The sequence below is a fragment of the Suillus subaureus genome (assembly GCF_016647635.1).
Source record: "Suillus subaureus strain MN1 chromosome Unknown BJ212scaffold_25, whole genome shotgun sequence".
Taxonomy (NCBI): domain Eukaryota; kingdom Fungi; phylum Basidiomycota; class Agaricomycetes; order Boletales; family Suillaceae; genus Suillus; species Suillus subaureus.
This window is the reverse complement of record NW_024538581.1, coordinates 1-12,474: the sequence shown is the minus strand read 5'-3', so window position 1 is coordinate 12,474 and position 12,474 is coordinate 1. Positions and strand designations below refer to the sequence as shown.

Below are 12,474 nucleotides of genomic sequence, written 5' to 3'. Positions count from 1 at the left end.
GTCTAAAGCCGGGTCGTTAACCTCACAAATGTAAGGGTCTTCTAAGACAAGTTGGAGAGAGTGTCTCCGACTTGAATATCGATATCAGACGCTTAAAGATTGGGGGTCTTTAAGCGAGGGATGTTCTGGGTAAAACCTAGTAGATTAAAGTGAGGACTATCTAAGTACAAGACCTGCTTATATAGGTAAGGCCTACTTTAGGGTAGGTAGGTATACGTCATCAAGACGAGTCAGAGATAAGAGAAATGACGTCATCAAGACGAGTCAGAGATAAGAGAAATGACGTCATCAAGACGAGTCAGAGATAAGAGAAATGACGTCATCAAGACGAGTCAGAGATAAGAGAATTGGTAAGCTAACGATGGCGTGGAGCGGTCGTGCTGTAATACATGTGACGAGACAAGTCTAATGATGGCACGATGTCGTGCGGTCATGACGTAATACACGGAAGAGTTAAGAAAATGATATAGGGGCAACCGTAACCGTAACACACACTATCGTTTCTCATTTTGAAACAAGTGTACCAGCACCCATAGAAGACAGAGATGAAGAAATCCCTGACACTCTGCCCGTTGAACCAGTAGCACCACCTAGATTCCCAAACCCTGAACCAGACACAGACACAGACTCAGATACTGATGACGACATGCCTAAACCAATCAAAAGAAAGATCTGCACCCCACCTGACTTTGATGGAAACCAAGATGGAACCTCAAGGTTCCTTTGTCTTGTCACACTCTATCTAGACACAAATGATTAAATCTATGATACTGACACCAGAAAGATCACCTTTGCTCTTTCTTTTATGAAAGAAGGCACAGCTGCAGCATGGATGGAAGACTTCATTGAACATGCCCAGTAACTTGACCCCACATCCACTCATGGAGAAAAGAATGGATATGGAACTTGGGACGAATTTGTCTCCCAGTTTGAAGAAACCTTTAACCCAATTGACTCAGCTGGTACTGCGCTTCATAAGCTCCATGCCCTTAAACAAGGCAACGACTTAAGCGAGTACATAGCCACATTCCAACAGCTCTGTAACAGAGCTGAGATCTATAGCTTCAATGCTCAGAAAGATTACTTCCTCTGAGGCCTTAAACAGCCACTTATCACGAAACTCTGCAATTCTGGAGAGATCCCTGACACCCTTGACAGAATAGTCAAGAAGGTGATATCCATCGAGAACTCCTATCAGCTTCTCCTTGCCCATAGACCCCAGAACAACAATAGAAACACACAATTCAACGATCGCCAATCCACCCCACGCTTCACCCCTAGAAACAATGATCCTAATGCCATGGACGTTGATCGCCTCTCTGAGAATGATAAAAGAGAGTATATGAAGCAAGGAAAATGCTTCTCTTGTGGAAAGGTTGGTCACAGATCTAACAATCAAGAATTCCACCCCCGAAATGGAGATGCCAGGAAGAATAACTATAAAGGAAAGCAAATGGTAAGGTGTACAGCGCCTAAAGAAGAAGACACCAGCAAGATTGAAGATCTCAATGCCTGAAGAATGGATTTTTGAACCAGGAGCCTACCACAATGTTAGCCACTCCTTGTATCGATGTACATATCGCACACAATGTAGGAAAAACTAAAGAATTAAGGGTCCCAGCGACTGTCTTTTCCTCCGTACACCCTGATAAATCATTGCAAACCACCGCTGTTGTCGACTGTGGCGCAGCTGCCACATTCATCCATTGGATGTTTGTAAGAAAACATAGAATCAAGACACATCGTTTTGAAACTCCCTTCCCTATCTGAACTGCTGATGGAAAGATTTCCAAGGACCCCATCACCCACTATTGTCATCTTGCAATCAAGATCAATGATTGACTCATGATTGGAAAATTCAATGTCATGAATATGAGTGACAATGATATGATCCTCCTTGGGAAGCCTTGGCTTTCTGCCATGAACCCTGATATTGACTGGGCTAAAGATACCCTTCGACTTCCTTCTACTCCTAGATCACTTCGACTTGAAGAAGTATTCAAGAAGAAATGGGGCTTCTCCCCTGCACCCTGCAGAAAAGTCACAATCAAAGAAGAAGAAGATCCAGAGCAATTTAAGCCTGCCTGTACTCCACTTCCTGTAAATGGGAAAAGAACTCTTGAATGCCGAAAAGAAAAGAAGAAAGAAGAAGAATTCCACCTCTTTGGCCAGATCCTGATGAAGATCCATTACCCCAATACAACACCAAGGACGATGTTTGGGATGACATTCCCACTGAACCAACTTTCCTTCGAAAGGTTGATGACCCTGTCATCTACCCCATCAATGATGATGAAGTATTAATTGAATATGCCAAAGACGGCTCTTCTGTTACCCTTTTCGAAAACCTCTCCTTCAACACACCTCTTACTTGTGATGGCACTTCTGCCTCTGAGATCTGACGAGCTGCGGCTCTATCTCCTTTAAGAAACTCTTGGATCTACGCATGTAAGACTGAGGAAGACGAGGAATACTTGAAAACTAGCAATAAAGCTCAAGAATTCACTCTCAAAGATGCCCAAGAAAAGAAAAAGAAAACTTTTGAAGAACTGGTCCCTGATTATCTCCATGACTTTGCTGATGTTTTTGCCAAAGATGGCTTAAACAAACTTCCCCCATCTTGACCAGGTGTTGATCACAGAATCGAAACCAAACCCGGATATATTCCGAAATCCACGAAAACTTACCCTTTATCTCCAAAAGAAACCAACGCTGTAAAAGCTTTTCTTGATGAACACATCACTAAAGATTTTATCCAACCTTCGAAATCTCCACAAGCCAGTGGATTCTTCTTTGTAGGAAAGAAAGATGGATCTCTACGACCCTGTCAAGACTATCATTACATCAATGAATGGACGATAAAGAATGCTTATCCCCTTCCTCTGATTCCCCCTCTCATTGCCAAACTAAGGGACACCAAGTATTTCACCAAAATGGACATCCGATCTGGATACAATAATATCTTGATCCACCCTGACGATCACTGGAAAGCAGCGTTCACTACCTCCTTTGGACTCTTCAAACCAAAAGTCATGTTCTTTGGCTTATGCAACTCCCCTGCAACGTTCCAAGCCTACATGAACCAGACCTTCCAGAAAGAAATTGCTGAAGGATGGATGATCATTTATATGGACGACATCCTCATTTTCTCGAAAACCCTAGAAGAACACCAGAAACAAACACATCGCATCCTTGACATCATCCATAAAGAAACCCTTTTTCTGAAACCCGAAAAATGCACCTTTGACGCTCAAGAAGTTGACTACCTTGGCATGATAATTCACCCTGGACAAGTTGCAATGGACCCGGCCAAATTATCTGGTATCAACCAATGGACAACTCCGACTTCAGTAAAAGAAGTCCGCTCATTCCTTGGATTTTGCAACTTCTATCACCACTTCATTTCTCACTACTCTGACCTTGCATGACCCTTGATAGATTTAATGAAGAAAGATGCTGTCTTCACTTGGTCACAATCATGCACTGACTCCTTTGAGAAACTGAAGCAATGTTTCTTATCAGAACCTGTCCTCTGTAACCCCGATCCCTCTCGACAATTCGCCCTCACAACTGATGCTTCACTGGTTGCCACTGGAGCAGTTCTCCTTCAGACTGATGAGAATGGCGCATACCACCCATGTGGCTATCTCTCTCAATCCTTTAACCCCACTGAATGAAACTATCAGATCTATGATCGTGAACTCCTCGCTATCATCCATGCTTTGAAAGCATGGTGACACTACCTTGAAGGAAATCCTCATCCTGTTGTCATTTTCACTGATCACAAGAATCTCCTCTATTTCCGCTCTGCACAGAACCTCACTTGCCGACAAGCACATTGGCAGTTAACTCTGAATGAATTTGATCTTGAACTTCACCATGTCCCAGGAAGCAAACTTGCTGCTCCTGATGCTCTTTCACACTGTCCTGACCACTCTTCTGATCCCTCGGATAACTCTGATGTCACACTACTTCCAGACACCATGTTTTCCTGTCTTATTGACAATGACCTCGCCAATGCCCTGAAATCCACGGATCCCCTCTCTGATCCAGTCATCCTTGCTGTGCAACAAGCCCTTGATGGGTTAAACGCACCCCCTATGAAATCTGCCCTCTCTGATTGGAGGTTTGGTGATGGCACTTTGTTTTATAAAAACTGTGCTTACATCCCCATTCATCTCCGACACTGCATTCTCCACCTTCACCATGATCATCCCACCACTGGACACCCAGGACACTTTAAGACTGAAGAATTAGTCAAACGAGACTATTGGTGGCCCAGAATGGGCACATTTATCTGCAAATATGTCGAAGGTTGCACCCTATGTCAGCAAATGAAATCCGACACTCATCCTTCCAATCCACCCTTGAACCCTATACCTTCCTCTGCGCTTCACCCCTTCTCACAAATCTCTGTTGATCTAATCACTGACTTGCCTGAATCAGGTGGTTTTGATTTGGTTATGGTCATGGTAGACCATGGCCTTATGAAGGGGGTAATTCTCTCACCATGCAAGAAAACTATTACATCAGAAGGAGTCGCCCAACTCTTTTTCAAGAAAGTCTTTCTCAGATTCAGACTTTATGACAAGATCATTTCTGACAGAGGACCCCAATTCGCCTCTAAATTTGCCAAAGAACTTGGAAGACTCCTTGACTATGAAGTCGCACTTTCCACCGCCTACCACCCGCAAACTGATGGACAGACTGAATGTCTAAATCAGGAACTCGAAACCTACCTCCACATTTACTGTCACTCCACTCCTCTTGATTGGGTAAAACATCTACCCATGGCTGAATTTGTCCACAATCACCGAAAGCATGATGCCCACAATGTCTCCCCTTTCCACCTCATGATGGGTTATGAACCCTGAGGAATCCCCTATATTCTCCCAAACTCTGCTGTCCCTGCAGCAGAAGATCAAGTCAAATATCTTCAGAAGATCTGAGAAGAAGCCATCTCTTGTCACAATCTTGCCATGCAATGCATGTCTGATTGGACCTTTGGAAAGAAGTTTGAACCCTGGAAGATCAGTGAGAAAGTTTGGTTATCAGCAAAGAACCTTATCACCGGGCTACCCTCAAAGAAGCTTGCCCCTAAACGCTATGGCCCTTTCACAGTAGAAGCCATTCTCTCCCCTATCACATTCAAGATCCAACTCCCTACTTCCTGGAAATCACACCCTGTCTTTCACTGCTTCTGAGTTATCCTCCTATCAGGAAACAGAAGTCCACGGCCCGAACCACACTGAACCCCCTCCTGACATCATCAATGGACAAGAAGAATATGAAATAGAAGCTGTTCTTGCCCATAAGGGAAACATAAAAGGAAAACTGATGCTTCCTCGTATCATGGAAGGGTTACCCTTCTTCAGATAACTCCTGGCTCCCTGAAAAGGAACTAGACAATGCCCAGGAAATCCTCAAAACCTATAAAGATTGCCTTCGACTCTCTTGACTCCTTACCTAGAAACCTGATCCCAGAAATATGTCTTCTTTGCGATCCTCAAACTCTTCTCTTGAACTTCACTGCTCTCAGCTCGAACTTCACCACAAGTGAGCTCTTGTTGAATTGACCCTTTCTTCTCTTCCCTGTGTTTTACCATTAGATCACTTCTTTTCTGAAGACATCGATTCCCTCTCTTTGATGACCATCCATTGCAGTGCAGACCTGGCATCTAGCTATGCCCATACCATCACAGCCCCCACTGAAGAAACCACCAAGTGTTCCATCATTTATCACATGACCAAGATTAAAGCACTTGCTGCAGACAGACTTATAGAAAAAGGGTTTGAGCAAGCTCTCACCCCAGATATGGTCAAACTAGAATGCTCTGTTTCCACTGAACCCCCTTGTTTCACCACCCAAGAAGTTCCCAGATCTCCATCAGAATCTTCTGATGATGACACTCCTGTTCCCGCCCCCTCTCAGCTTGCAGTCCACTCTGCAGGAAACCCACACTGCACTCATGGTAAGAAAAGAAACACTGTTGCCTTTGGAATAGGCCTCTCTCGTCCCATGACACCATCCCCTGCTCCACCCATCATTGTTGATGAAGATAAACCTGCCTCTTCCTCTGACTTTCACGCCCCATCTGAAGAAACTTTTTGATGTGATAGGAATGGCATAGATTATTATGACATCATCTGCCAATACTGCCAGCAGGAAGGACATCGTCAAATCCATTGTCCTCGCTACTTCTGCCAATACTGCCAGCAGGAAGGACATCGTCAAATCCATTGTCCTCGCTACTTCTGCCGAGAATGCCACCACCATGCTCCCAAGCACCTTACCACTTACTGTCCTACCCTTCGAGGACGTCATATCATTAATGCCAAACCTGGCTTGTGGGCCTTCCATCACCAGCTTAAGATCTACAAAGACCAAAAAGATCTTGAACAAGAGGAGCATGAGAAGCAGTTTGCAAAGGACGCTGACTTTGATCCCAACAACTATCAGAATCTCAGTGACTAAAGTTGGTGACTTTAGACGTTGACAGGGGGGTAATGTTACAGTGCCCCACTCTTTTTCTCATCATCACTGTGGACTCCTATATGGCTGTACTTCTAACACTTCCTTTTCACTGCACTGTTTCCTCATGGTCTCCCTTATCTTTGACTCATACCTTGTTTTCCCATGAACCTTCCTTTCTTAGTAGTCATTACCCTTTGCCCAGCCTGGTCTGTGCATGATTCCCTTACGTATATAAACCCTAGTTACCACTTGTATTTTCTCTAACTTGAATCTACTCAGTTCTCCTTGATACTCGAACTCTAGCTCCTTGGGAAGGAGGCTAGCCTTTGTCCCATTTGAACCTTAGATCCTGCGGGAGTCTAAGTGATCACTCCTGAGGGAGGCATTGACTTGATAAAGCTCAGTCCTTGATCGACCCCGATCCTGATTCCTTTATTGGAATGACGCTCTATCCAAGTTCATAACAAGGACCTCACTGCTTTGACTCATTCTTTAGAGGCTTGCATTGGCAACTATCCCAAAATTTTCCTCTAAGAATGCATCTGAGTTTGGTGATTGACCCAGGAAATCCTGTTCCATCATGTGAGCTACTGTCCTCAGATTGGATTGTGAAGATAGCAATGCACCTAAAGCAAGTCCCTTTCATCCTGACTACCTCCCACTAGGTGAATCTTATCCCTGTAAAGCTTTCACAAAGTAGGGTTCAATGAATCCTGCTTGAAAACTGTCTCATACATGTCTGTGGCAAACATGAGAGAGTATGTGTAGTGTACCTGGTTATCACATTCACCCAAGGTGTCAGTTTCAGTCAGTGTCCCATCAGAATACAACGATCACATGACTCACCCATAGTACCCTGCATCATAGCCACTGATGATATGTCCAAAGGTGCCTTGTCCTGGCTGGGCTTTGCCCCCTTTCACAAGTGAGATTGACTTATGCAGGTCATTCCTGAGTTTGATATAATCTGCAGCCTCTGTGCAATATCCCATAAGTCCTGCAATCCAAAATGATAATAACACATGCATCCAACCTTTATCCACATGTACTTTGAGATCAAACAAAAACAGTTGTTGAAGGTAGTATAACCTAACATTTATGAAGTGGCTGTGACACTGATCATGTTTCATTCTCAAAAACTCTAAGGTGAAACACACCTCTTTATCAGCTTGTCTATCAAATCTGGCAACAGTGGCTCCTGTGTCTCATAACATTAAAAAAGCAAGATGGAGATGCAAGAACTTGTATTGCAACCTTGGACCCATATGTACAAAACATTTTCTTGCTGGGAGCCTGATCATGTGGTATCAAACACATTATCTACATAGTTTAAGGAAGACTCAGTGCACGTTGTGTGTGGTAGACTAACAACAATCAATGAAAAAAGTCTTCATGTAATTAGATGTGCTATGCATTAGTATGGGGAGCATAATAGGCAGTGTTTTGTATGCAGCTCATAATTCATCAAGCACAAAAGAAGCTACAATACTATATATTCTCTTGGAATGTTCATGCCAGTGAGTGCAAGAAAAAGACTCAAAGGGGAGAGGTATGTGCAGACTGCAAAGACCTTCACCTAATCAACCTGTGTTACATAGGTCAATGCACATGATTTTCTCATGCTTTCAACACTTGCCTAACACATTCACTAGCACATCATGTCTGCATCAGAATATGTTTTTTGTTGCTCTAGTGCCAGAACAATGCTTTGGCAGACAAATTCACGACCCTCCATAGTATTTCTATATGTAGTTGCAAGATTTTCTAGAGACTTGGTGACATTGAAACAGATGTTCAGGATGGGGTTTTCAGTAAGTTGCAAGAGCAGCCTGATAATCTCAGCTTGACCCATTGCAGGATTTAGGGAAGGTGTGATAGTCTACAATTTGAAGATCCACTCAAATCGCTGCAGCCTAGTAAAGATGAGCATGTACTGTGATCACTTCCATGGTGGTCATCCTGTAGAGGTAATTTGGATGTTACTCCATATCCATGACCTTGGGGACAATCTGAACCTTTGCCCAATCAACATTGAAGACTTCTGTCAGTTTCTTGAGGTTCATGGGTGCAAATTCACATATACTGAAGACTGTGTCACCCAACCAGGACATGCACAGGTTCCTGAGCTATTCATCAAAGAAAGGCTTATCGAATTGTGTTGTGAGAAGAGGGATATATTTGTGATAGCCTGCCTGACACACCATGGCTTATTCTTTGCAAGCTCAATGATGATGGGAAGACTATCAGATAGGAGTTTGATATCAATGACTAATAATAGCAATTTCAGAGAGTCAATCACATGAAAACAGGGAGGGACCTTACCACTATTTACAGTCTCAAGCTTACTGATGACATTGAGCCAAAATTTGACCTTTAATAGATGAAGGGACAGGGATAAGAGATGCTCAATAGTAGCATCTCTACCCAAGAGCAGTGCAAGGCCACTGACATGGTTTGCAAGAGTGGCTCACACGTGCTCAGACATGTCATGTGAGAGGTCATGCACACAAGGCATGATGGTGTGCAAGGATGACTTTCTTCTCAAGCAGTTTTGAAAATCCTGAAATTCAAGGGTGAAATCAAGCAGTATTATGTGGTGACATTGATTACCATACCTAGGATCTGGTCTGCAGCTGCTGTGCATGCTTCTGCCTCATTATCTTTCAGAAGCTGCACACATTGCCCTATTAACTCCTCCCTGACCAGTTCTGTGCTGATAGCTTCTGCGAGCTAAATGCTGATGTGACTTGTCACTCAGAGACATAAAATCCAGCATTGGGGACACACCTCATTGAAATATGTTGGGGCCATTGCACCTGCCAGCTTTTATCAGTAATACTGTGTCTGATTTGCTTCAACAGTTGCTCCTTCACTTCAAGTGGTGTAAGTTGCTTCACAATAATAATAACATCTTCTATTGTGAGTGAGCACCCAGAATCCTCATCATTGAATTGGAGTCTGCAGTAGATAGGTAACCCATCTGACAAGACATGTTGCATTTACCCGCAACATGCAAATAGATAGAACTTACAGACCACAAGCTGTAATTGGAAGTCCACAACTTTGATGTTAGCGGGTGTTTTACCTTGGTCATGTTGGATGGAGAGTATTTTATTTCACTATCTATGCTCACATAAGCTCAGACATCTAAGTATCTTGATGGCTCAACTACAAACTAAGGACCTAAGGAATCAAAACCAAGCTCGCAAACTATGTAGCAAAGGGTACAAATAACTATTGAGTGAGGAATGTGTAGTGTGAGAGCAAGTATTTGCATTGAGTATATGGACATGTCACTTGTATTCTCCACAAATATGACCTGCAAGCCATTGGTGTCCACCCAAACTAATGGTGTCCAGAATTCTAGACTGATGTATAGTATGCATGGTTTATTACATAATGTGTCATGCACATTGCACAAGACATATCTGATAAAAACATAAGGTAATGGTAGTGGAATGCTTAGTCACAAACTGAGCAGTTTTTTTTGCAACACTACAGTTTGAAATAGTTAGTATCTGACCATGAGAATCACTATCTAGAATGAGGCATTGTTGTTGTTTTTTGTGTGGAGGAGCTGGGCTCAGATACCAGGCAGGGATATGGTAGTGTTCAAGCGCAGCACCTGCACAACTAGATGTACAAAAGACTGCAATGCGATCCTCAGGTGTGGGTCTGTTAGCACCACAGAAGGGTTCAGGACAGGCTGTTGATACAAACCATTTGTAGAACTTGGCATGGCTGAAGCTTGGTGAGACTGTGAACATTGCATGATATGTAAGAAAGTGTGAAGAGAACTCTTTGCTCATGAACCAAGGTAGAGGCCCTACAGTAAAATGAGTAAAAAGTTGTTGTGATACATTTGTGGGGTACTCACCATTGTCTTTGAGTTTCTCCACTCTGGCATTGATGCTATCCTGAATGTCCTGTGCATCAACAGTCCATGGGTCAGATTTTAATGAGCTGAGATCAGCTGCTGACAGAGGATTGTTTGCAACATTTATATCCTGGCTGACATTCCAGGCAGTCCACTGGGATGATGATGGGTTGGAATCTGTGCCAACAGAACTGGATGAGTTGGAGGGAACTGAGACATGAGGGGGTGTGATGCATCTTCATGGTTGTGACATCAAGTAAGACCTTTTGCACATGTCACAAAATGATATCAAGTCTGATTCTTTTAACATCACACTGTTTAACCTCATCCCATATTTTAACAACTGTGAGCAATTACCAGATGACCACAACAATGTGTGCGCTGCTCACCTGGTCACAACATCTTGGCATTTGAGTGTGGTGCGTGCCTGCCCATTGATAGCAATGGTACAATTCCCACTCCCAATGCCATACAACATGGCTTGGAAACCCTTCTGGTCACCTCTAACCATGAACACCTCTTGGCCAATGACTTTGTTAAAAGAATCCAATGACACATTGAGTATTTTCATTACAAATCCAATTGGAACGTCAACCTATTACAACTCAGATATGACTGAGTCAAGTCAAATTTCACTTATGATAGAGTGATCACTCTCAGACAATAGTGTAAGGTGTGCCTTTGGAAAGTCAACACCTTGCACAATTCCTTTCATCTGATACTCTGGGCTGTGAGCAACCTCTATGACATCTCCAGGCTTGATGTCATAACCTTTTTCCCTTGTGAATTTGATTGTCTGGGGTAGGTGCATCTGCCAAATAGTTGCCACAGGAACTTGAATAATTGGTGGTCCTAAATAGTACTTTGTAGCACCTGCAATGAAGTTTTGGAGAGACTCATCCTGGAACCACAGATCGGTTCCTCCATGAGGAGGAATGGTCATGATGCCCTGTTTCCCTATGTGTTGTCCCACAAGGACTTCTATGTGATCCCCAATTTCTATAGATTCAGAGTCAGGGAGAGGCTTGAAATGTTGATGTGATGGTAGTTGTGACTGTAGAGTACAGTTTATAGGATGCCTGTTACGGTTACGGTTGCCCCTATATCATTTTCTTAACTCTTCCGTGTATTACGTCATGACCGCACGACATCGTGCCATCATTAGACTTGTCTCGTCACATGTATTACAGCACGACCGCTCCACGCCATCGTTAGCTTACCAATTCTCTTATCTCTGACTCGTCTTGATGACGTCATTTCTCTTATCTCTGACTCGTCCTGATGACGTCATTTCTCTTATCTCTGACTCGTCTTGATGACGTCATTTCTCTTATCTCTGACTCGTCTTGATGACGTATACCTACCTACCCTAAAGTAGGCCTTACCTATATAAGCAGGTCTTGTACTTAGATAGTACTCACTTTAATCTACTAGGTTTTACCCAGAACATCCCTCGCTTAAAGACCCCCAATCTTTAAGCGTCTGATATCGATATTCAAGTCGGAGACACTCTCTCCAACTTGTCTTAGAAGACCCTTACATTTGTGAGGTTAACGATCCGGCTTTAGACGTCACTCTTATCGAGTGTCTATTGTCGAGCCCATCCTAGTCGACCTACGGTTTACCGTAACAAAAGATTAAAGTCCCATTCGACCCTCTCATCAAAGAGGTTATAACAGAAACAAGAAAGAACTCAGCGAGAGAACGAGAAACGTTCCCCTGACCAAGAAAACATCCGCTCAGGATGTCTACCACCGTCAATATCCCAGAATTGAAAGCCGGAGCCCCGTCCACCTACGACGGGAGCCCTCATCAGGCACTACGATGGTTGTATGCGTTAAAAGCGTATTTTGCGCTCAACGCTACGATTTACAACACCGATGAAAAGAAAGTCATTACCGCCCTTGCATATATGACAGAAGACAGTGCTATGGGCTGGGCACTCACCTTCTACACCGAAGTCGACAACACCGCCGCCAAGACCTACGGGACCTTCGCGAACTTTGAAACAAAGTTCAAAGAAGCATTCGTACCTGCCGACGCCGTCGGTACCCGCCATGAACAAACTAAGAACGTTGAAACAAACGGGTGACATCACATCCTACATCGCCAGCTTCAAGAC

The 12,474-nt window shown here is 43.5% G+C and overlaps 1 protein-coding gene across 1 annotated transcript; it reads right to left on the bottom strand.

Moving 5' to 3' along the window:
• Nucleotides 1–8,454: 8,454 nt before the first annotated feature.
• Nucleotides 8,455–11,295, bottom strand: BJ212DRAFT_1301259 (uncharacterized protein; the record flags this gene model as incomplete). Its single annotated transcript, XM_041333103.1, has 13 exons — nucleotides 8,455–8,596; nucleotides 8,677–8,743; nucleotides 8,822–8,919; nucleotides 8,984–9,035; nucleotides 9,091–9,205; nucleotides 9,263–9,291; nucleotides 9,315–9,455; nucleotides 9,507–9,560; nucleotides 9,773–9,843; nucleotides 10,196–10,301; nucleotides 10,353–10,588; nucleotides 10,742–10,883; nucleotides 11,049–11,295. 13 exons carry the CDS (start codon nucleotides 11,293–11,295, stop codon nucleotides 8,455–8,457), a joined length of 1,500 nt encoding a protein of 499 aa, XP_041190784.1.
• Nucleotides 11,296–12,474: the final 1,179 nt, after the last annotated feature.